Source organism: Schistocerca piceifrons, chromosome 5 (assembly GCF_021461385.2).
Source record: "Schistocerca piceifrons isolate TAMUIC-IGC-003096 chromosome 5, iqSchPice1.1, whole genome shotgun sequence".
Taxonomy (NCBI): Eukaryota; Metazoa; Arthropoda; class Insecta; order Orthoptera; family Acrididae; genus Schistocerca; species Schistocerca piceifrons.
This window is the reverse complement of record NC_060142.1, coordinates 201,320,424-201,346,696: the sequence shown is the minus strand read 5'-3', so window position 1 is coordinate 201,346,696 and position 26,273 is coordinate 201,320,424. Positions and strand designations below refer to the sequence as shown.

General features: G+C 41.2%; 1 protein-coding gene across 1 annotated transcript in view; it reads left to right on the top strand.

The window, feature by feature from the left end:
• LOC124798105 (protein TIPIN homolog) overlaps positions 1–26,273 on the top strand; it is a 60,803-nt gene that overhangs the window by 24,798 nt on the left and 9,732 nt on the right. The window contains exons 3-4 of the mRNA XM_047261356.1: positions 7,871–7,973; positions 9,445–9,643. Coding sequence (XP_047117312.1) covers positions 7,871–7,973; positions 9,445–9,643 — 302 coding nt within the window. The remainder of the gene's footprint in view (positions 1–7,870; positions 7,974–9,444; positions 9,644–26,273) is intronic.

Here is a 26,273-nt window from a genome sequence, read left to right as displayed (position 1 = left end):
AGGGCGTCACTGCAGTCCATTGGGTAATGAAGAAAGTTGATGCAAACTAGTGCTTACATGCACTCCTTTTCTGATGTTTGATCGAGTAGCATTCCGATTGAAGATCAAAGCAGGCTATGAAGGCATCATGGTCCAATCGTACATTCCAAACTCAGTGCTTGTTACCAGTTTCAGCGTTACAATCCTATTAGCATGTCCTGTCGAAACACAGCCAGATATATTACTTGTAGGGATGTTCATCAGGCAATTTCTCACCACATTCTCCCCCCTGTATCAATTACAGTAACGATCATGTAGCCTCGTTCCGAGAATGTCTGATGTATCTTGATAAATGGGCTGTCCAGGAGATCTGGGCGAAGGAAAAAGTACCTTATCCCGTTGTTTGCAAGTTGTCAGCTAGTCAAAAGCCCATCTGGTACTTACAGTACTGTTCTTGCTATGCCTTGCTCCATGAAGGATGTGACCACACTTGCTCGTGACTTCAAATTCAGCACTGCAGTTGTAAAATGAATGGTAGCATCCCTGCTCCTTCTCCTCCTCAAGCTTTGCAACAAGACACCCAATCTTTGCCTCTGGCGGTGAAGTCACCTGCTACACAACTGTCAGGCTGGAAGGGACAAAGGGAATATTCCTGCTAAGTCTTCTTATGTCCCTTCAGCCAACAAAAATCCGAGTCTTCAAATGTCAACTGCAAAGGCTCTAAGAAATCAAACAAAGGCTAATGGTCTTCTCCTTGCTTGATACAGAGTTCCACTTCAACAATGTCGCTGTGTTATATTCCCACCCGGCCGACATCCATTTTGCCAGTGCGCACCACCTTCTGTTTTTCTGCCCTGGAATCTGCAGGCAGGCCCAATGAGAATGCCAATGCCTCTGTAGATCTCATGGAACAGGAATTTCCAGCTTCTGCACCCTGTACCACTGAGTCTTAAAGGCTGGCACTTGTCAGTTGCCGAGGTGACAACCCTTAATTTGTTCCCTCCTCCCCTTTCCCCGTTATTATTCTCCTCAATGAAATGTTTGCAGATTAGATCCAAAATGGAGGAATTGCGACTGCTATTGGAATCGCCGTGTCTACTTTTCCTCTGCCTCCAAGAAACAAAATTGCGTCCTTGCAACCGCTTTAACATCTCACATTTTGTTCTAGTACAGTTTGACGTCCTTCCTCCCCCTCCCCTCCCCGAAGATGGCATTCTGCCTCATGGGGGAGTTGGGCTGCTCATCTGGGATGACGTTCATTGTCAAACCACACCACTGAACCCTTGGCGGCAAGCCTTTACAGTCCACATTATTCTTCCTCGCTTCACCCTTCCTCTTTGCAGCATCTGCACCCCTCCGTCTTTCGGTGTCAGCAGGGCAAAACTTCCTCCAGATTATTGATCAACTCCCTCACCCCTTTTTGCTGCTCAGTGACTTAAATGCACACCAACCTCTTTGGGGCTCTTGCAGAACATGTAAGAGTGGTGCCATCTTGGCTGACCCCAATCAGCTCAATCTCATCTGTCTGAATACTGGAGCACCCATGTACCTTTCACACACACACACACACACACACACACACACACATTCCCATTTGGACCTCTCATTCTGCACTGCCCAGCTTGCCTGTTGTTTTGAGTGGTCCGTTCTGACACGTCTTGAGCAACCATTTCCCATGTGCTATCTGTTTGCTGACTCCTGCCACACCTACATGTAAACCCAATTGGCAGCTTTCTAAGGCTGACTGAAACTATTCCTCCTTGGCGACCTTCAGCAAACAACATTTACCCCCATTTGTCATGACTAGGTAGAGTACCTCACAAACATTATCCTTATCGCTGCAGAATGTTCCATACCTCGCACTTCATCTTTACCACACCGTGCTCTGGTCCCCTGATGGACTGAGGCGTGCTGTGACTTTTCGGAGACGTGCTTTCTGAGTTTCTATCCGTCATCCTGCAGTGATGAATTTCATTTGGTATAAACAGTTGCATGTGCAGTGTTCTCATTCTTCACTATAGAAGAAAAGTTTGCTGGATTTAATTTACTAATTCTTTTAACAGTTCTACTCCTCTTGTTGTGTGGGGCAATCTCCGTTGGTTCTCTGGGACCAAGGTTCATTCCCCAATTTCAGGTGCTGATATTGGCTATCTCCAATACCTTGGGTCGCTATTTTGCAGAGATTTCGAGCTCCACCCACTATCATCCCGCCTTCTTCCATCAAAAATAAGTGCAGGATAAGTGGGTGATACCTCCTCTCTGAATCATGAATCCTACAGTGTCATCTTTACTATGAGGTATCTAGATCATGCTCTCACTTCATCTTTATCTTCAGTTCCAGGACCGGATGATGTTTGCATTCAGATGTTGCAGCACCTTTCTCTCATGTTGTTGCAGCACCTTTCTCTCGTGGGCAAGCATTTTCTCCTTAATACGTGTAGTCATATTTGGACAGATGGCTCGTTTCCCAGATGCTGGCGTGAAGCCAGTGTCATACCCATACCTGAGTCTGGTAAGGACAAACACCTTCCTTCCAGCTACTGCCCCTTTTTCTCACCAGCTGTGTTCGCGAGGTTATGGAACATATGATTCATGGCCGGCTAGTATGGTGGCTCGAATCTCGCAATCTACTAAGCACTGCACAATGTGGATTTTGAACGTGCCATTCTGCAGTTGACCATCTTATCACGAATGGTTTTCTGCAGAAATACAAGACTGTGGTCACGTTTTTTGATTTGGAGAGAGCCTACAACACCTGCCGGAGGACTGGTAACCTTCATACTCTTTTATGGCTATCTCCCACAAGGTATCCCAGGTTTCCTTTTTTTCGGCGACTTTGCAATCTATGGCAGTTCTTCACGGACTTGTCTCCCTGAGTGGCGTCCTCAGCAATGTCTCAGTTGTCTCTACTCTTTGAGTATTGACATTCGCTTTTGCTTTTCCACTGCAGAAACCATTTGTTTGAATTTCTGGCAGTGCAGTCGATTTCTTCCACCATCTTTACATTGGAGCCTGTTCCTCTTCTGTTCACTGATGCTACAAAACTGCTGTTGCTCATGCGTAATAGAAAACTTTCTTGGTCCTTCCATGTGTTTTATCTGGCTCCACGCTGCACCCGGTCTCTCAGTGTCGTACTCATTCAAAGCAATACTTCCTGGAGAGTGGATCGGACCAGCCTCCTCTGCTACCCTTGAATTTATTGGTGGTTTGTCTCACTTAAAGTGTGCCATTTATTCAAAACATAATGAGGTAAAATACCAGATTGTGAACATGCTTTCTAATCTGACAGGTACTACCTACAGGTGGGAATTCAGGCAAGTATTCAGATGATGATGATGATGATGATGATGATACATAATAATGCTTTCCTTGAAATAGAAATAATATGGAACTTTTCAAGGGAAACAATATCCAACTTTTCAATAAAGGGTCCATAGTAGAGAAAGATTAAGGAATATGTCCACTGAAGTGGCGAAACTGGTATAAGCATGCATATTCAAATACAGAGTTATGTAAACAGGCAGTTTATGGCGCGGTTGGAAACAACTGTATAATACAACAAGTGTCTGGCGCAGTTGTTAGATTTGTTGCTGCTGCGACACTGGCAGATTATCAAGATTTGAGTGAGTTTGAACATGGTGTTTAGTCGGCACACGAGCGATGGGACACAGCATCTCAGAGGTAGCGATTAAGTGGAGATTTTTCCATACCACCAGTTCACAAGTGTATCATGAATATAAGGAATTTGGTAAAACATCAAATCTCCAACATCACTGCAGCCAGAAAAACATTCTGCAAGAATCGGACCAACGAGGATTAAAGAGAATCATTCAATGTGTTAGAAGTGCAACCCTTCCGCGAATTGCTGTAAGTGTCAGTACTGGGCTGTCAACAAGTGTCAGTGTGTGAACCATTGAATAAAACATTATCAATATGGGCTGTCGGAGTGGAAGGCCTACTGGTGTACCCTTGATGATTGCATGGCACAAAGCTTTATGCGTCGCCTTGGCCCCTTGACACCTACATTGGACTGTTGATGACTGGAAATGTGTCACCTCATCTGACGAGTCCAATTTAAAATTGTGTCATGCGGATGGATGTGTATGGATATGGAGACAACCTCATGAATCCATGGACGCTGCATGTCAGCAGGGAACTGTTCAAACTGGTGGAGGCTCTATAATGGTGTGGGGCATGGGCAGTTGGAGTGGTTTGGATGCCTGATATGTCTAGATATGGATCTGACAGGTGACATGTACATAAACATCCTGTCTAATCACCTGAATCCATTCGTGTCCATTGTGCATTCCGACTGACTTGGGCTATTCCGACAGAACAGTGCGACACACCACAAGTCCAGAATTGCTACAGAGTGGCTCCAGGAACACTCTTCTGAGTTTAAACGCTTCCGCTGCTCTCCAGACAAGAACATTATTGACCATATCTGAGACGCCTTGCAATGTGCTGTTCAGAAGAGGTGTGTCACTCCGGCAGCAAGCAGAGATATCGTGGGTGCGTCCAGAGTTCAGAGGAGCACAGAATAGAGTGATGTATGTAGCGGATCGCCGTTTGGCTGAGCCTGCTCGGTCAACAGCCCCATTCGTCCCCCCCGATTTACGATGACTGGAGATGCTGGTGTGGCAGACAGCCGTTCTCGAAGGAGCGTGATCACCCGATGTCTTTGTCTGACCTGCCATCTAGAACGACCCGGCCGCCATCGGACCTCGACTTGGATGACGATTCTGGAGAAGATTATATTGTAGTGCATGATGCTCCTTCATGTCACTCCAGGCTGACGAGAGGGCACAAAGGATGATGGCCAGCACGCTGCAGCGCCCAGATGGCGAGTGGCGCAAACGACCAATCTCCGCAACACCAAATGGCACCAAAAAGACACCCAAGGCCCAAGAAGAAGACACAGCTAGCTGTCTCAACTACCGGCAACAGAAGACGCACTATACCAGATGAAAGCGTAGCAGGCGCAACATGGACTACCGTCACATCTTGGTGGGCGGCCAGACCCAGGACGACACCTTCCGCGCCGCCCACAGCTACTGCTAACTGCTACAGCACGCTAACAGACGAGGAGAAGTCGGAGCAAGCAACAGCACCCAAGCAGATGGAGACCAAGGCCACTGGCCACTCAGCAGAAGAAGAAGTGACTGCTTCTCGATTAGGCACCACTGCCGGACGGTCGCAGCGACAGCCACCGCCCATAGTCTTTGAAGTGGCCAAAGACTATAAAGGCTTCCTGCAGCTCGTGAAGCAGTGGACGAGTGCACACTTCATGGTGCAAGCTGCAGCAGGAATCCTCGTGTGATTGCAAGTCGCGAATACGGAGGACTTCATCAAGGTGACGAGCGAGGTGTCAAACCAGGATATGCACTGGTACACGCACGCCGCCATCCCTGCAAGACTACTGAAAATCGTCGTGAAGGGCACCGGCAGAACCTGAACTGAGAGACGAACTGGCGCAGCTTGACTCCAGCATGCGCAACGTGACGTGAGTCAAGTCCCACGTTACGCACAGGGAGTCGCTTTCTCTGCTGGTGATTGCCACTGACGTCCCAGAGAACAGGCGACTCTACCAGCTGCATTGAGTGGCTAACATGAAGATCACCACTGAAAATCTCAAGTAGGAGAGGGGCTTGGTGCAGTGCTTCTGCTGCCAGGGGATGGGCCACATGGCTCGTTACGACTTCTTGCCCGAGGTGTGCGTAAATTGCACAGGCACCCATGCAAACAGAAACTGTCTGCTTCCGAGGACAAGTGTTCAAGCTCTGGCGGACCACATGTGGCGAGTTACCGCGGTTGTTAAGTAATCAAAGCCGCAGTTGTTCGCCAACATGAGCAAACAACAAAGAAGACTGCCGACCGCTCCCTGGCTGTCCTTGCACAGGCGGCCAGGAGCCCGGCAAACACGAGGGTGACGCTGGCAGCCGATGCTGCCACCTCTGCCTCCACAGATGGAGGCATCAGAAAACGATGCATTCATGCAGGAAAACATGCTTGAGAGGGCACACCTAGACTTACGCTCCGACACTCCTCCCTCCCGCCCCGGGGGAAATTGCGTAAAGAAGACGTCACCTTGTTAAGAGGCGGCAGGAGTGGACACCCCCAGCTGCCGCCCGCAACAGAGCCGAAGCACAGCATCCGCTGTGCAAGAAGACCAGCTATCTGCAGCCGTCTTCGCACTCTCTGCAATAATCGAAAAGGTCTCGCACTTGGCCGAGATGCTGCAGAGTTGCACAGTCAGTGCTGACCGCCTTACTACTGGTGGCCATCGGGCAGCTATTGCAGCAAGGTGCTCCCCATGCCGTCCACACCGGGAGCAGTGAAGAATGGCCTGTAATGGGCTGCCACAGATTACTGCAACACGGGCAGTATAGAAGAAAATAAATCCTGAGAAGGGCAATAGGAAGACAAAAAGACAAGAAGAAGCAGACACCTCACACTATACCACAGAAGATCTGGAGGCAAAGTACAGACAGCCTACTAGGACTCCGCCTGCCCAAGGGTCAGGAAGCCCCTGATGAAGCCCAGTTGTTGTCGTCATCCACCCCTTTGTACTTTTTCAGACATATGGACACCCCTGCAGGATTCATGGCGTCAGTTCCTTCCAGCACTACTTCAGACATTAGTCGAGTCCATGCCACGTTGTGTTGTGGCAGTTCTGTGTGGTCGTGGGGACCCTACACAATATTGGGCAGGTGTACCTGTTTCTTTGGCTCTTCAGTGTATTTTGCTTATTTAAAGGAAATAAACAATTCCATTTTTCCTAATTCAGAAAAATCCAATTGTCCATTTCCATTCACAGAAGTAGAATTTTTATATTGTTGGTTGCTCAAACATTGGCTGACTGTATCCTCCAGATATAACTACTATGCATTCCAGTGTAAGATGTAGAGGTGTATGTAATCCTGAAACTACTGGAGCTGATGAAGGACATAGATTTTGTCATACACTCAGTTTTTATAATGCCTTCAGGCTACTGGACAAGTGTACCCAGTGGTGAAAATATTCAGAACCACAAGGTGGTCTTGTCCTCCTGGCCAACAGGAATATCCAGCTGGGACGGTTTGTATTGTCTTGCAGTGAAGAGGGGAGAGTTAAGATTTATTAATTGCATTGCTATTAAATAAACACTGAAGTATACAATAGACATCGAATTGAAATTGTTGTGACTTGGCAAGACAGCCAAGCCACTATGAGGAAGCCGAAAGGCACGCGTTTAAGCTCACGCAGGCTGGCGTGAGGTCTGGAACAGGTAAAGTAATTGAGACTAGCAAATAAAGTACGAAGCTGCTGGAATACTTAACTTTAATCCAGAAGTGGTGAACATGGCTCTTGGCAGTACATGCATCACAAGATAAATAGCAAATGATAATGGCGCCTTGCTAGGTTGTGGCAAATGACGTAGCTGAAGGCTATGCTAACTATTGTCTCGGCAAATGAGAGCGTAATTTGTCAGTGAACCATTGCTAGCAAAGTCGGCTGTACAACTGGGGCGAGTGCTAGGAAGTCTCTCTAGACCTGCCGTGTGGCGGCGCTCGGTCTGCAATCACTAATAGTGGCGACACGCGGGTCCGATGTATACTAACGGACCGCGGCCGATGTAAAGGCTGCCACCTAGCAAGTGTGGTGTCTGGAGGTGACACCACAGAAATATTCATGCTACTCTTTCTTCATTAGTTTCCTAACTCATAGTGTGTTTGTACTTTGTTTATACTTATTATGGACTTATCTGATAGCGGTTTATTAATGGGAATATGTTCGCTGCATCCCAACATGTACTGAGGGAACTTGCATTTTGAATTTTTGTTAAGAATCTCAGTTGATCTTATGAATGAAGTATAAAACAAGAAATATAAACTGAGCATTTAATTTTCAGAAAATCCTCTGCCAGAGCTTCAAACTGCACCAGAAGGAGTTCCAGTTGACCCAAGGAAGAAACGAGTTGTTAAAAATCCACAACCAAAATTAAATCCTGTAAGGTTAGTGTGTTCATTCTATTGTAATGTATTCCAAAGTGTAGATGAAGACAAAATGAGTTGTTAAAAATACATGAGCAAAATTAAATCCTGTAAGGTTAGTGTATTCATTCTACTGTGACATGTTAGAAAGTGTAGATGAAGAGAGAGAGTAAGATGCAATTTTTCTAAATTAGAGAGAAATGACTGTTTACGATATTATTGGCTGATAACAAAAAATATAATGATATAGTTTTTCCCTGATAGAATCAGACAGTTATCTTGGGCAGTGCGTCAGTGTTCATGCGAAATGGAAGTGGTGGTGTGTGTGGCCAAACCAGAGCTTGTGTTCACTCAATAAGCGTAAAACACACTATTAGTTTGAGTACCAGTTGGTGGAATCTGTGAACCATGTTATATTCCTGGATAAATGGATATGTTGTGGCATTTAGAACCGTTTGATTCCAAACACCTACTACACCCTTCGATGTTCTTTTGTTTTTCAGAGCTCGCACTGATATTCTATGAAATGCAAATTCTCTCAGTATTTCCAACTGTGATTGATGTGATGGCTGGCAAGATCTTAATAAATTGAGAGCCAGGCTGTAGGCATTGGTTAAATTGAAACAACTGTGCAAATCAGTTGTCACCAAGCCCTGCCTCTAATATAATCATGAAATAAAATAAGATGAGGCCAGTATCATTGAGCAAACAAAACGTTACTGGTTCAATAAAATTAATGAGTCTGTCAAAATTAAGACATTAGAAAACTAATAAACAATTGAAATAATGCTTTGAGCTAGCACTTGATTTATTAAAATCTCACAGGCAGTCACATTCTCTAGAACTTGAAAATACCGAGAGGATTAGGATTTGCGTTTCACAGGATATCAGCACAAGCGCTGAAAGACAAACGAGCATCTAAGGGCATAGTGCATATCAGGAATCTTAAGTATCAGTAGCAGCATGAGGCCAACAACTGTTCAGTACACAGGCAGTGAAAGTACACAGGCAGCATGTACAAGTAACCACAAAACTCGTAGTACCTGAAGAAGATGGCTGGGCGAATTGTCAAAATATGGTGCATAACATTGGGGGGGGGGGGGGGGGGGGGGAACTCAACAGAACACCCAAAAGCACACAGTTTAAAGATATTGTTCTTTAGTATTCTCTCTCTTTCCCTCTCCTTTCAATTTCTGGTATGACTGCAATTTGGTCTGCATATTCTTTAACATGTAATATCAGGTTATAGTTATTGAGCAGAACCAAAATATGTTTGTGCCATATTTGAGATCATTCATGGATTGAATTGTTACATTTACCTTGATTAAATGCTAAATGATCAGTAAAGTTAGTTAATAGTCTTAAATTAATAGATTTGTTGCAGTGTCTGTCATCTAAGATTGTGCCAATGAATTCGTACCAGATTATAATTTCAAGCAAAGTGTTTGCGAGTTTAAATGTTCAAGGATCCTACATTGCATTTTTATTTTAGGCTTATGGGCCCACGTGGGATCGCAGTGCTTGAAGATACATTTAAAGATTTCCAGTTCAGTGGTAAAGGTTTTGAAAAATCAGATTTGAATCAGTTGATGAAACGTCTTGAACATTGGGCTCACAGACTGTTTCCAAAATTCACTTTTGACGATTGTCTGCAGAAAATAGAAACTTTAGGCCACAAAAAGGAAGTGAAGGTAGGTAAAGTACTTGAACATTGGAAGTTATTAACAAATTCAAAATAATAATGTAATTGTAGAAAACTATAACTGAAAATATCAAAGGTAAGTACTAATATCTGTAACAGAAACAGCCAATTGTGAAGGTGTGCTTTAGTCAATAACTTGTCATGAGGAAGCTTTAAAAATTTGAATAACTGCTTGACAATTCAACAACTGCGTTGGAGCAGCAATCATGTGGAATGCTGACCTAGAGAAAATATTGTGAAGTTTGTAAAAAAAAAAAAAAAAGGGGGGGGGGGGCGATTTATGACTGAATAGTAAAATGTGGTATAGGTGTAACCACAAAATAAAGTAAATATTATTGCACATTCAACTGTTGTTGTTGTTGTGGTCTTCAGTCCAAAGACTGGTTTGATGCAGCTCTCCATGCTATTATATCCTGTGCAAGCTGCTTCATCTACCAGTACCTACTGCAACCTACATCCTTCTCAATCTGCTTAGTGTATTCATCTCTTGGTCTCCTTCTGCGGTTTTTACCCTCCACGCTGCCCTCCAATACTAAATTGGTGACCCCTTGATGCCTCAAAACATTTCCTACCAACTGATCCCTTCTTCTAGTCAAGTTATGCCACAAATTTCCCTTCTCCCCAATTCTGTTCAATAACTCCTTGTTAGTTATCTGATCTGCCCATCTAATCTTCAGCATTCTTCTGTAGCACCACATTTCAAAGGCTTCTATTCTATTCTTGTCCAAACTATTTATCGTCCATGTTTCACTTCCATACATGGCTACACTCCATACAAATACTTTCAGAAATGACTTCCTGACACTTAAATCTACACTCAATGTTAACAAATTTCTTCTCTTCAGAAGTGCTTTCCTTGCCATTGCCAGTATACATTTTACATCCTCTCCACTTCAACCATCATCAGTTATATTGCTCCCCAAATAACAAAAATCATCTACTACTTTAAGTGTCTCATTTCCTAATCTAATTCCCTCAGCATCACCTGACTTAATTCAACTACATTCCATTATCCTTGTTTTGCTTTTGTTAATGTTCATCTTATATCCTCCTTTCAAGACACTGTCCATTCCGTTCAGCTGCTCTTCCAGGTCCTTTGCTGTCTCTGACAGAATTACCATGTCACCAGTGAACCTCAAAGTTTTTATTTCTTCTCCATGGATTTTAATTCCAACTCTGTATTTTTCTTTTGTTTCCTTTACTGCTTGCTCACATTGGGGACAGGCTACAATCCTGTCTCACTTCCTTCCCAACCATTGTTTCCCTTTCGTGCACCTCAACTCTTACAATTGCCATCTAGTTTTTGTACAAATTGTAAATAGCTTTTCGCTTCCTATCCGACTATAGGTTTCTTCTGGATTAACATTGGAAAATAGGCTAATAGGGTATTCTTCTAAAAGGAAATTCAACAAACAACATGGTTATGAGAAACCAACAACTAATTATTGGGTCATGGCATGACAGGGCCAGCAAGAGCCTGTGCATGACAGTGTAAAGGTCATTTTCCCTCCAGGATAGGGTGTCTACGATCCGGGAGAAAACCGGGAAAAACCCGGGAATTTTTTTGAAATCCGGGAATTTTTTCAGTGTTTTTGTTCTCAGTTAAATTTTTGTTACTTTGACTGGTAAGAACCAATACTCTAACAAAGGATATTACTGTATCCTGCCACTGCAGAATAATACTGCAGCCATAAAACGTGAACGAGAGAAAAAAACTAATATAAAACTTAAATTGCAAAGGAAATGCGCCATATACAACAACAGAACACAGTGCTCGTACAAGCATCTGCCAACAGCAAAATGTGTCAAAGGCTTTAGGAAGACTATGCAATGCTTCGTAACAACAAATTGCCTCCGATAGCATGACGTCACAACTGTTAACATTAGATTTGTTTTAGCAGTTACGAGTGGGATCATGCGCATGCGCAGTTGAGTAGTACCTTCTTCTGCTTCTGGCTACAGAAAAAAAAGCAGATAGGTGCTACCGGGAAAAATTTTACTGGCGTGCCCAAGCTGCCAGATTCTTGTATGCGCAGCAGGCCCAGTTCTAGAAGGGGGGTGGGGGGGGGGGTGGCAAATTCATACAAAACTGTTTCACAAAGCGCCTAGCATCCACCGCATGTTGGTCTATCGATTATTCGTATGACTTTGAAACATGTCCCTGTTGGTTTGTGAACATTGTTGAACACATTCCGAGTTGATTTCTGAATGAATCATAAGTTGATTTGTGAATGCGTGCATAGTGTACGTGATGTCTCTGTCAGTGGAATCCTCGTCGCATCTAGAAATACACTTTCCTGCAGACAAAGGGGGCTATACGAGCTGAGCAGAGTATAGCCGAACAAAAGAAAGCCAACCACTGTCTGATTATGTGGTTGATAGAGTTTGCGAATGATGAGTGTTGTTACGATTACCAGCGAAATCCATAGATTCAGACTACCAGAGTGCGAATAAACGACTAAGAGGAATAACAGGTAAGAAAGATTACGTATTATCTTCTCAATCTATCCAAGAAAATGAAATTTTGACATAAAATTTTTGGCCAGATCGCAATACTAGCAAGGGCCAGTTCTACAGTCTCCGGCTAGCAGCCGCTTTAAGGTCTATTCTGGAAGTAGCATGGAAAACGCATTGTACAAACACGTAACAATGCCTAACCGGAGAATAATGGCGGGATAACTAAACTGGTGATTCTGGCAGAGTTAGTGAAGTTAAGTGGCAGGAATAGATACGGAACTAGTGATGACAACATTGTTTGTTAGAACGAGGAAGGAGAAGAAACGGGGACATCAAACAAATTATGGAAGAATAAGACGATTCCAAATTTCTATAAAAATTTCGCACTACTAATTTTCGATCTCATGCTTGAGAAACTGGAGGGTATGAATGAAGTGTAAAACTATTTCCTAACATAAAGCTTTTTGCTTGTAGTAGGCCTAATAGGCATTTGATATTGGTACTTTGTGAATTATAATCTGCCATGTTATAAAAACGACCATTTCTGCCAAAACGGTCTCGTTTATTGGGCGTGTGTTACAATTGCTGCAGTATTAAAACCCCTATTTTGTTTTATCTCGCAGACAGTGACAAAATACAGGTAATCAGGTCGAGAAACCACACCAGTCTTGGGCCTATTTGTAATTACAGCTTTTTCAGTATTAGACAACGACATTTCGATTTTTCATGTAGCAAAACGTTTGACAAACTTTGATAAGGTAACAGATCCTTTCGCAGAAAGGAAAGCACGCCATGTAAAGCTGTAGCAAGATTAGGCAGAAAAAAAATCTAGGAGCTAAGGATTGAAGAAATGTGGACTGTCTTGTTTGTCTCTTCTCTTTACTCGCTTTATGTATCCTATACTTAATTTTATGTCACACAAAGCAGCAAGTTGTTAGCTAATAGGGAATAAAGTGTGCATATTTTCTGAAGTTTTTTTTTCTTTTTTAAAAAAAGAAAAGAAAAAAAAAAGAGGGGCAGGATGTCAAACCGGCAGACTGGAAGCAGGAGAGGCACCATAGGACATTTTAATTTCCGCTGTCTTGAATATAGTTTGATGGAATCCAGTACAAAATATACACGTTTCAATTCCACAGACCGAAATACAGTGACATGCGATAGAAGAATGCTGTGTGAAGAGGTGTGGTGCTGCACTTTGGCACACTTAAGGTCAGATAACATGTCTTACAATTCCTCGGACACGTATGTTTTATGTATCGGAGTCTTCAGAAAGATGTGCGCTACAAAATGAACGTATTTTTCAAAATTCGATTTTTTTAAATTTTTGGCGTCCTGTCTCAAACGCTCGAGGGACGCCACTATCTTCTATTGCCCCGGTTCGGAAATATCGTAGATACGGGTCTGATGCGCAGAGCAGTCTGTGTTATAATGGGGAAGCGGGTAGTCTCCACGTGACCCGTGGTTACATTCAGTGATTTTGCTGTTTCCTCTTTGTCTACTGCACTCACGTCAAATGAAAACAAAATTGATTTCTTTGGCCAGGAGCTGTCATGTGAATTAAAATACATTCACATAATTACGGATGGCTAAAATACGTTATTAGTTTCAGATTTTATTTTATTTCCACCTTTCTGACAGTCAATCATTAATTGCCATGCAGAACAATGAAGTTATTTTTATCGGTTTGCTGAAGAAATTTTCTTTTATTAATCTGTTCCGCTGAGGCAGTCAATATATTTGTAACAAAGGGTTTAATTTCAAACTATTGGCTAGTTTCAATTGTTCGGAACATTTCAAGTGTACGTTTTCATCTCCTAGAACGTATGGCATTATGCCATAACAAAGAACCAGACATGAGGTGTTATAACCAGGAATAACACAATAACCTCTTCAGTCTGGTTTATTAAATCACAAATCACTTTTTAAAAGTTATGTTAGCCAAGCGTCTACCCAGGCTCACATTCAGAAGTAATGCAGAATTAAAGTTTGGTTATACCAATGTCCGAATGTGCATGGTGGGGTGCACGTCCCGTAATTATTCCCAAGTCCAGTGAAGTCCAGTCTCTCCAAGTGAAGTCTCAAGATTTTCCGCCGAGCAACCAGGTAACCTCGAGTGGTGCGGCGAGTCATCCACAAGCAGCTGGAACACGGCGTACTGCACTTCTCAATGAGAACTGTCGTTTGCGGCGGCGGCCGGGTTTATATAAGGCTTGCTAGTTAATGGAGCCGTCGGCTGGGGTCGCTGTTTTCCAGGGAAAACCAATTGCAATGTTTCCTGGCGTAGCCAATTGCTGTGTACTGACAAATGCGCGCGCGCGAAGGCGGCCAGCGATGGTAGCCGCAAGCCGCCTGGAGAAGTGCGGCCAGCGATGTATTTCTCGGCCACGTAAGGGAGCGTTCATGTGGAGACGGCCAGCGATGGAAGCAGCGGGCAGCCCAGAGAAGTGCGGCCAGCGATGTATTTGGCGGCCGTGTACTGGAGCGCGTTGTTCGGTGTTTGTTAGAAGTTGTGTATACCACATGAGGTAACAAAGTACTGGTACCCAAGGAAATTTACATCCTTAAACAACGTTGAAAAGCTTAATATAATGTCGATGCCTACTTCACTGGGAATCTGGGACTCATTTAAAAATCAGCTCTTTGATGACGAGCTACTTAGAAGAATTTATAGCCCAGAAGATCACACTTTTATGTCGTTATTAAAAAATTTACTGATACATTTGTGTGATATATCTTAAAATGTAATACGTGCATAAAAGCCCAACATTATATGTGAAAGCTTAGCTTCTCTTGCAGCGTATTGGCCTTAGAGATCAATATTATATGTGAAGCTTTGTTTTTCTTGTAGCAACATTATATATATTAATTTAAACCATTAACTTTTCCTGTTCGTGTGTTCGCATTACTTAACAGTGATGTTGCTATTGGCTGACTACATCACGTATCCGAAGCTCTGAATATACGCTGTCATCGGCTGGCTAGATCACGTGACATGAACTATGACTGGCTTACAAATACGCATCGCAATTTCGATTTCAATGCTTCGGAAAGTAACATGCGGTGCTTGGTGGAATTGTGCAAACTAATTTTTAAGTCTTTTCTAAAGATGATGTTTGATTTTTCTCTACTCTTTTTTCAAATGCTCATTGTAAACAATCTGCATTGTCAATTTTGCAGTGGCACTTGTTTTGATAACAACAAATAAAAACTTTAAAGCAGTAGAATTGTTACTCACCAATAGTGCCACATAGTGTTACTTTGTGAAAACATAAGAGGCATAGCGTAACATAACATTTTATTTAAGTTATGTGTTGCACAGTATATTTAGGACCAGGACTGCAGCAGAAAATGTGTTTAATGTAGGTGGGAAAGTGGGACATGTGTGTTGAACATGGGGGGCATTGCTACTGGGCGGGGCTACACTGGTGGTGGCTTGCCACAGTTGCTGTTAATATTTTCTCTGTGCAGCAGATCACTACTAGTTAGTAATTTTTTTCCTAATAAGTTTCAGTGCACAAAGATGTTGCTTTTGGCAATGAGGTCAACAGCGAAGATTACTTGGTGCAGTAGTCATTAGTAATACTGCATCTGAGAAATGAGTATTAAATAACTTGGTAATAATAATGATGCAGAATTAAATGCGAGCCCATGACCCAGAGGGTCGATGATTCTGGTAACTATTGGCTGTTTGAGAGTCATCGGTTCCACATCATCACTTGCTGGCTAGCTGCAGTTATGTCGGCAGTGCGTGAAACACCAGTGTCGTCCACTGCTGTGGCAACTTTGTCACAGAGATAGATACCGCAAATGCTAGCCTTGGACAGCACATCTGGGAATCTCATTAGGTGAAACAAGAGATAAATAAAAAATAATCAACTTGCAAATAATTTTATCCGGTTTACAAGAGGAGTTGCATATTGAGTTAAACTGACAGTGTGATCTTGTAAGAAATTGGGTTTTATAATAGTCTAAGGAGGTAGGTCAGAATAGAAAACAAATGAAACCATTAAAATTAATTGAATAAAAGTTTACAGAAACAAATGAACAAATCTTAGACAGGCAGCTATGGTTAAATGTATCAGAGCAGGGTGGGTAATGATTCGGATATAACAGCTTCATCAGGCTCAACTTTCACAGCTGTTTAGGAGTGGGTAAATTAATTAATTACTCAAAAGATACAAGGAACAATAGATTCATTGATCAGTACACCACGGTTCACAGTTTAGGAAAAACGGAAGGGTAAGTACAAAAGCTTTGGGAGGAACTTAATAAAACCAAAGAGGAGTTAAGTAAATTGAAATTTAAAGAACTGCAACTACTGGAAGAATTTAATTTAGGTGGAGAAGACTTAAGATTTATTTACACTCAGGGGCCTTGAGGTGGTTACAGTATTTCACCTAGAGAGCTTTAGAAGTACTAGTGGTGCAGTGTCCCTCCCATGTGGCCTTGTGTAGTATTACATGAACTTTTATTTAGTTAATAAGAGTACACAAGTATTGTCTTTGCACTGATATTTATTTATATATTTATCTCAGGTGCTACAGCCATGTTTTTTCATTTATTTTGTCTGTAATGGAAAGAGGAATCCAATATAATCAAAAAACAGTAGAGCCAGATTTTGAATCAAATGACTTAGTGTTAAGAGCCTCTCACTCAAGCTCAAATCTTAAATGACAAAATAAGACGACTTTTATAAAGTAGTGGGAATACAACACCCAAAAGCAGTATTCCTTGTAGACCCACTGACTGGAAAGGAAAAGCCTTCTGCAGTGTTGACACCATAAAGAAGTACGTCACATAAAAATGAAGTACTAGGGTAGGCGAACCACTGTCCATCACATTCTGAGATATTTTCTCATACTCTACAGATGTTGCAAGTGTCTTTAACGCTTTCGCTGCTACAGATGTTCTCTCAGCATCTGTGATCAGGGCGGATTTTTTTATGGCTGTACTGTTCACCAAATACTGATGCCTGTGCTGAAGAGATGGCGTCCGGCTGATATGAAAAACTTACCATCTGATTTTTCGAAAACTATTAGTTAAAAAATTTGATTTTTGCACATCTTACAGTCTGATAATCTTCACTCAATAAAGAATTGAATTTCTTTTCATTATCCATCATGCTTATTTGCTGCACCAAAAGAAGTAAAATATTGGCACAAATGTTTAAAGATTTTGCAGAGGTAAAAATGCATTTTGTAAACTTTGTGTATGGTTGTTTTTTAGCTCATTGCAGTGAATGAAATGTAGATGAGATATAGAAATTTTATTTAAAATTGACAGCAGAATGATATCTCATTCCCTACTTGAGTTATTGGAACTTATATCCGACAGACAGGTGCACGTGACCTGCCCATTCACATCCAAGCGCACCGTGAATCGTGGTCATAACAATTGTCATATCACACAAACGATTTATGATATTGAAACGAGGTTTTTTGCAAGTGATAGCACACCGTGAGGCTAGTAAATACTCAAAAATTTTTTATTCACCAACATCTGGAAATAAGTCTTCCGCACCAGTTAGAAGTTGGTGGCTCAGGGCACATACTGACATCCATAGCATTTTAAGAAATTCAAACGGCATGTGTATGCAGATCCACAGCACCTGGGGAATGCCCACAGCAGTGAAAGGGTTAAGTTCAGTACAGATAGTGGCTCATGTAGAATTTGACAACCTCTAATAGATTACTAATTGCTATGAAGATCACTAGATGTTAGTCATGTAAGATTTGATGGCGGGAAGGATTGATAGGTCCTCAGACTTACATTAGGTGATGTGCTAACATTCAAATGATTAAATATGTTAGATTAAAGTACTAATACCTGTAACAGATGGTGCATAGAATTAGTAAACAGGAATAGTGGATAGAATGAATGTGATCAAAGAGGAGTGCAAGAGAATTTACTGGAAGCATGGGTTAAAGCATCTGAAACGTAATTTAAGCAACTTGAATAAGTCGAAAAAAGAGTTTAAGGTAGTAGGGAGGAGAGAATATTAGGCAGGACAGTGTACCCATTTATAAATTAGGGGAAAGTATGAGTGTACGATTGAACCAAAAGAAAGGATGACCCATACTAAAAGGAGAGTATAAAGAATGTATATTGAGACACTATCTCTGTCAGGAGATTAGATAAGAATGTAGGAAGTCATGTATGGCCAGCGCCTACAACTCAGTTGACCGATTCCCAAGTTGCGAATGATAAATGCATTTTACTGATTTTAGAAGTTTACTTGTAAGTGCGGACACTACATGAATGGTATGAAGGAATGTGTCTGAGCTTTGTGTGTACTAGTAATAATGCCAGAAGAAGAATCTAGTAAATACGGCAGCATTTGGTTGCTGCTGTTTAGAAGTCTGTCACTCCTCAGGTGAGAAACAGAGTGAAGCTGGCATACAGCGTAAGTGTTTGTACCAAAATACATGATGAGTGGTGCTAATTGTGGGCAAACTAAGAGGAATGCACCTTCATACATGTCTCAAGTTTTATATTTCTTTGTGGTCAAGCAGCGTTTAGCGTATTTGTAAAGAAATTTGGTACAAGGGTTATCAATGATTTTTGGTTTGTTTTTGAAAACCATCATGGTTGGATTAAATTTTAGAATAGCAAGGAAAGGTTATACATTCTCATAATTGTGGTAGTATGTTATATAAACTGAAAAAGAAGTCTAAATAACTTAACTCATAGTGCTAAGAATTTTCTAACAAGATTTTTCCATATAATTTTTTGTAGTTGTGTAGATTTTATAACAGAGACAACAACATTCCTCTGAGGTGGATCATATATAACGTAACACATTACTTTGTTAAAGTGATGTGTTGCACAGTGTATTTAGAACCGACAAACAGTGATTGTCGACTGTACAAGAAAATTTATTTTGTGTAGTTTGAAAAGTGGGGCACACATGTTGTGTGTGGGGTTTCTCGGTATGTGTGTGCTGATTGAATAGCAATGGAGACAGCGTCGCTACTGGATGGGGTGATGCTGGCAGCAACTCGCATTCCGCCACACTTCTTATTGTTAATGTTTTCTTCATGCAGAGGATCCCCACCTCAGAGTTGCACTGGCATTCATGGAAGAAGACAACCTTGGCAATGCATAAAAGAGTCATGGAACAAAAGAAGCTTAAGTTAGGGTCTGTGATGAATTGGGACCCTGATCATTGTTAATGTATTTAAGATATACTTCTCAAGCAGACAGAAAATTGTTTGAAGTTCGTTTCCTGAGTGTGAGAAGGTGATGTAATATGGTTTGGCTTACAAAAGAAAATTGTCTCATTTAGTGGTGTGTAGAGTAGTAGTCCATTGTAGAGTTTTCAGCACTCAGCACCACGCCAAAAAGGAGAAGAGGTCAGTGATACAAGGCATCTTATTGCTGGATGCTGATTCAGGTGGGGGGGGGGGGGGTTGGTTGGTTGGTTGGTTGGTTGGTTGGTTGGTTGGTTGGTTTGGGGAAGGAGACCAGACAGCGTGGTCATCGGTCTCATCGGATTAGGGAAGGATTGGGAAGGAAGTCGGCCGTGCCCTTTCAGAGGAACCTTCCCGGCATTTGCCTGGAGTGATTTAGGGAAATCGTGGAAAACCTAAATCAGGATGGCCGGACGCGGGATTGAACCGGGGGGGGGGGACAGAGAGAGCCCACCTTCCAGATAATATATAGTATTACTCAGCACAACTGTCCTCGAGATACCCAGGAAACATTTCAGAGGTCACCAAGGTTGAGAAAGATGTAAGTCTCAGCAAAAACTGTGATATCTCTTTAAGTGATGATTGGGCATTGAGTGAAAGCACAGTTTCTCCAGAATGTGTTCTTGTTATCGTAAAAAGACTTGGATATATAGATTAGGAAGGTGAATATTGAACCAACACATAATTTTAGTGCTGTGGTCGTCAGTTCCATGTAGCTGGGCATGCGGGTAGTGTTTAGCCATTACTTTAATGTACTGTGCATTGTAAAATGCATCTCACACAGACAGATATTACAACGCAAGACAATACAACATTTTATGTAAAATCAGAGACAGAATGCATAGGTGCAGTTGCGAAAAACTAATGGAGAAAGATTGGTGCAACATTCCTTCCTGTGCAGAGTTGGAGTCACAATCTCAGAAAAGATTGCACAAGAGAAGCCTTATCCCAAGGATAATATTTTGTCCGTCCAAGTTGTGATATTACAAATATTGCAATCAAAGCTGCAGGGTGTTCATTTAAATGTTCCTCGTTTGTTACAAATTTTGTGATTTATTGTTATTCATGGAGTCTTAATGACCACAGTACATCAGTTACAGATGACCTGAAAAAATGTAAGAAGGGCGAATTTTTAATGGAAAACATTGACTGTACCATTTTAAAAGTGTTATTTATGCCTAGTTGCATCTTGCGTTAACATCTTTCATAATAATCAGATTGGGTTAGATGGCTCTTACTTTATGAACAATCAACTGAGCTGATCATTTGATTTATAGTTCAGAAAATATATTGAACTATGCCATGCCTGGCAAAGCGTGGCTTGTTAGTGAGCCATTCACTTCCAGCGGTGCTCTCCCCACCAAGTCAACACATGCGGTGCAGTCATGGGCCCATCACAGCCTACTGTTTGCTTGTTTGTCTTTGCTACTGGAAGATTTACTCACTTTACTTCCATTGTTTGCAACAGCGTGTTTGATATTTTTGATACCATTAAAAATGTGATGAGAAAATTGGTGTTCTTTCAAAAATGCACTGTAGTTTGTATTGGTAGTGCACTAGCTATGGTTGGTTGCGAAAATGGCTTCATTGATCAGTTAAGAAAAAATAGAATAAATTGTCTAACTTCTCATTGAATTGTATGTATTCTGTGTATATAGCCTACTATACATAAATACATACATACATACATACATACATATACGTATACATGTAATAATGGTGCAGGCCTAGAGGAATTCACTTGTCAGGAAGCACTGCATGGGTAAAGTTCCAGAATACTGTTGAAAAATGTAACACAAATTTTGAACATAATATGCGGAGGAAATCTATTGCTATCTCATCAAACAAGTTAAACAGATTTTTTAAAGTTGAAATGGAATATGAAGATCAACTTCCTAATTCCAAAATTAATTGACTGAGTGCAGAAAAATTTTTAGCTCTTCTTATTTCACTTAGAAAAGAACTTAACAAGTTTTTGAATAAAGAAGCAAAACCGGAAACTACAGAATTTGAAGATAGCATTTCTAACAGATTTTACAAATCTCTTAAATAATTTGAATTTGTGTTTGCAAGAATAGGAACACACACTTTCTGATGTGTGTCCAAATATTAATGAATTATGGTCTAAACTAAACAAACAGGTAAAAGATTTGTTATTTCCCAAGTTGGTATGAACTGAAACAAGAATACAAGAAAGTAAAATTTTCAAGATTTACTTTAATTGTTGATGAATTCTCTAAGAGTTTCACTGTCACTTTAAAGATTTTAAATCTTTACAATGCCTTTTAGAACACAATGGAAAATTAGTCTTGGAAGCCATCTTCAAGAAAAAGTGTGCAATTTACAGAAGATCTGTTTAGCTGTCCAGAATGGAGAGAGTTTCTGCAGTTTTTGAAGTTTAGTCTCATGATCAGTACAAAAAACTTGCCGAGTTCACTTATAAAATAAAATTGTTTTTGGGATCAACATATATTTGTGAAAGTACATTAAATCCCAGCATAATGCTGTGAGCAATGAGTTGTTGGGTCACCAGCTTCAGAACACAGTTAGGTCAATGTTGCAGAAATTGTAAAGACAAAATTATATAAATTTAATGTATATATTTTAATATCTCATTAATGTAAGTAAATGTTTGACACACATGATGAAATAAAGTCAAAGATTTAATACTTTTTCTTGAGGCGTTTACATATAGGCAGTAGGTAGGCCTCACGATCCACGACGACAGTCAGTTACCCTGCAGTTGACAGGTGTGGCTGTGGCTGCAACGTAGGGGTAGAGTGTGTGGGGGAAACTGCTCAAAGGAGGGAATGGCTCACAAGCCACTGTTTGCCAGCCCTGAACTTAAACAATAGAAGGCACAAGCAAGTAGTAAGATTGTGCCCATGATGACAGTAAAAGAATTTTTCACTTTCATTTAGATTATTGGAGTGAAATTGAAGATTAACTTTACTATTTAATGATTGTGGGTGCAGTGGACTTCAAGCCTGATGAGCAGCTTCTTTATTAGTGCAGCCAGTGAACATGTCTTAAAAACACAGTCTCGCAGTGGTACCATTCAGTAAAATGTGGTCTTTAACACAGCTGGAAGCCTAATAGTATTTTATTGGAGGGGGCAGACTTGTTCTTACAGATGAGCTCTTTGATAAATTTTTAGAAGAATTTTTGTCCTTGGTGCAAAGTTGTAGGACGTTCCAAAAGCACTAGACTAGACGAGATGTTACGGTGCTTTGATGATCCTGATGTGTGCTGAGTCCTCAAGTACTTGGGAAGTCCAACAACATTGGAATAAAGATGCTCTTTATCTAAGAAATCTGAGTATGTAAAAATAAAAATTAATGGATAGCAAATAGCCCAAATTAGGGAGCTGTTATGCAGTGCATGGTTATATACAGTTGAGCCCTGCATCCACGTTGCAAACCTGCGTGAGTGGTGTTCGGTCTCCAGCACTCACTTTGCATGCAATGTGAAATCACGCAGCTGGCTGTTTCCTCACTCGCCATCAAGCGTGCATTTACTCGCTAACTGGCAACAGGCATGTGGCCCTGCCGTGCAGCTAAGGAAGTTTGGACACTACAGCTTCATCTAATGGGCCTGACAAGCATTGGAATACACTTAGAATTATAATTTCTTTTTAGCTGTTGAATTTCCATGTTTTCTACAGAGAATATGTGTATGCTGGTGTGCCTCAGTCACCAAATGTTACCACTTTGACTGAGTATGATAACGTATAACAAAAATTAAATTGCTAATCAAATATTGAATGTAATTGAAGGTCATTGATGTAGTGTGGAACTGTAAATTTGCCCAAATGAATAGCTGATGAGATAATGCTCACATTTGGTCTGCAGCTAAAATCACATTGACGTTGAGAAATGCTTTAAATGGAACAAATGAAAAAGACCTGTGTGGAGGAGCACGACAACTAACTGTAATTGTCAGCTTTGTTTACTATTAACAAAATACTTTAGTCCAGCTGCACTGTAGGCCCTTGTGAGTGTTTGTTCCCATGGCTCAGTGCAATATCTGTTTGTAAATAAGTTATTAATTGTTCGTACAGAAATGTGTCTTGGTGGCTCATTGCTTTGACTTCCAGACTGCAGAGCTAAAGGTTGGGGTTCGAGCCCCACCTTGATCCTCCTCCTCCTAGTTAAAATAATTACCCAAGTCTTACTGCCTTTTTTAATAATTAGTGTCGTGGTTATTAAAAATTAAAAATATTTTTAGTAATTATTGTCATGATTGTCCGCAGCTCGTGGTCTTGCGGTAGTGTTCTCGCTTCCCGCACACGGGATCCCGGGTTCGATTCCCAGTGGGGTCAGGGATTTCCCTGCCTCGAGATGACTGGGTGTTGTTGTCATCATCATCATCATCATCATCATCATCATCCTCATCCTCATCACTCATCCCCATTACGGTTGGAAGAAGGCAATGGCAAACCACCTCCACTAGGATCTTACCTAGTCGGCGGTGCGGGTCTCCCGCATTGTCCCCTATGCTCCTCAGAGTATGGGACCCCATCACCATCATCAGTGTCATGGTTATATTCGTTTGACAGGTACATCTTATAGCCCCATCTGTATCCGTTGTGGAAAGATTTTTGTTTAAACAAATGGCTCATTTGATGAATGAAAACGACAAATATGTAATAAAAAAAATAAAGAGAATCATTTTTCATTTTCCAAATACATAGTATGTGATTTTAAGGATTTAAAAAAAATATATAAAATGCTTTTTGGAGGGAAAAAAATGGATTTCAAATGCAAAATAAATATAGGTATTTTACATATTGAATTTGCATTTCAAATGCCTGTATTTCACATAATGCAAATCTCTGCATGACTAATAAAGCACTGCAAATGTTCAGGGCCAATTGAGTGCAGCTTTACTTGCTTTACCATGTAATAAATGTAACATAAAAAATGCTTCGTAGTTGGACTACCTTAACAATTACACTACAGATCTGACTCAATTCAACTGAGTCTGCATTTCCCTGCAACTCTCCTGCCCCCTCATCCCTGCTAATTTGGAAGTACTCTACGTAACTAGCCAAAGATGAGAATACAGCTAACAGAAACTCGTAATTTGCAATACCTTCTCCCAATCCAACACGCATCTGTGCACTTACATAAAGCTTCGAGATTGAAAAATCTTGGAAGAGACGGTGTGTTTATGTACATAAAAGAATTCATCGTATTGCAGCACAGTGCCATCTTTTTTATTGAATATGTGTCGAGAGATGATTGGAAGTTTTTTGTACGCCAACTACAGTTACTGCAGCAGTGTCTTACCCACTATTCAAAACCAAATAGTTCACTTACTGTTCAAGCCCAGGGGAGGCTTACAACAAACTGCTAACACACAATAACCCAAAGAAATGCCGAAGAAATTGGGTCACAAATCTCAAAAATGACGTTATGAAGTAAAAAGAAAATTTATTTCAAATGTGATGGAGATATGAAGCTGATGTGGAATTACAATGAAGTTATTGCCAAAAACTACGGTGGAATTGATAATTTCTCAATTTTTCTGAAGAATACTATATCTTTAACCTGGAATAAAGATGATTTCAAAAAATATCACCACCCAATATCCTGTTTGCATCTGTTGAATGTATTTTCTTTAGTGTGTTACAGTGACAAAACTTTGAAAACCAAATAAACTTTCTGATGAGATGTTTGGAAATAAGAGTTGTTCTAAAAATGATTTTAAAATCAATAAAAAGTACATTTGTGTAATAAGTGATAAAGAATTGGAGCAGTAAATCTTATTCATAATACTTTTTATTTACTGATGATGAATAAACATTTTTATCCAAATAAATATACTTGTAGTCTCTGTTTGTCATTCAAATAAATTATGCGCATGGGAACTGTGTTATGCATGTGCACACTGCAGATTTGCAGACTGTATGTGAGTGAGTACAGCAAGCACAAGGTGTACACGTGGCTTTAGACAAGCGCTCACTCAGATATGCCATTTGGCGAAGGAGCATCAATGCTCTTTGACAACATCCGTCACCCTGTGCAAAATGTATTTGCACTCTCTCTCTCTCTCTCTCTCTCTCTCTCTCTCTCTCTCTCTCTCTCTCTCTCTCTCTCACACACACACACACACACACACACACACACACACACACACACACACACACACACACAGAGAGAGAGAGAGAGAGAGAGAGAGAGAGAGAGAGAGAGAGAGAGAGAGAGGGAGAGAGAGAGAGAGAGAGAGAGCCATGTGCAGACCACTTTTGCACGAGGCGTGTGCCTGCAGTGCTCTGATATACAGTTGAGTTTTCTCGTGTTGAAAATAGCCTGACAGTGCGGAAGAATGAATGGCTGAATATACCTGTGAAGCCATGTGCATGGCTGCCTCATTCCTCCATTTCGTCACTCAGTCTGGATGCAGTGATCGGGATGGGATATAGATGTGTAATACACTTGACAAACAGTGGCAGGACACACCACCATGCAATTCTTGTGGCATATGATCCCCAACAAATTTTTTTAGGGGAGTTGTTTTGCATGTGGATAAGAGTTCAAGAATTGAATTACTAAAATTTTCCATACAAATGTGAAAAGTGTGCAAGTTGAAATACTATGAAGAGTCTCATCTCCTTCCTGGCCAGCTTTTCCTCTGCTGGAAGGTGAAAGTTGATGCCATGTACTGGCTCTCTCAAAGATTGCCTTCACTGCACGGTTTCAAAGTATAATGGCCATTTTCCAAGGCCGCATTATTGCTAGTGAAAAAACCTCACATATACACATGAAGTTACTGATCAGTTCCAGATATAGCCCGTGTCACATAGGATGGCGCTTCTGCTCGTAGAGGCAAAAGCGGTAAGAAAGTGTGGAGAGTTGAAAACTACGCGTGCGCAGCAGCAGAGAGTGGGCAAACTATGCCTATGTTGCCGAATTGGATTGCTGCGGACAACAGTCAGGCTCATTTGCCTAAGGTACATCGTATTATACA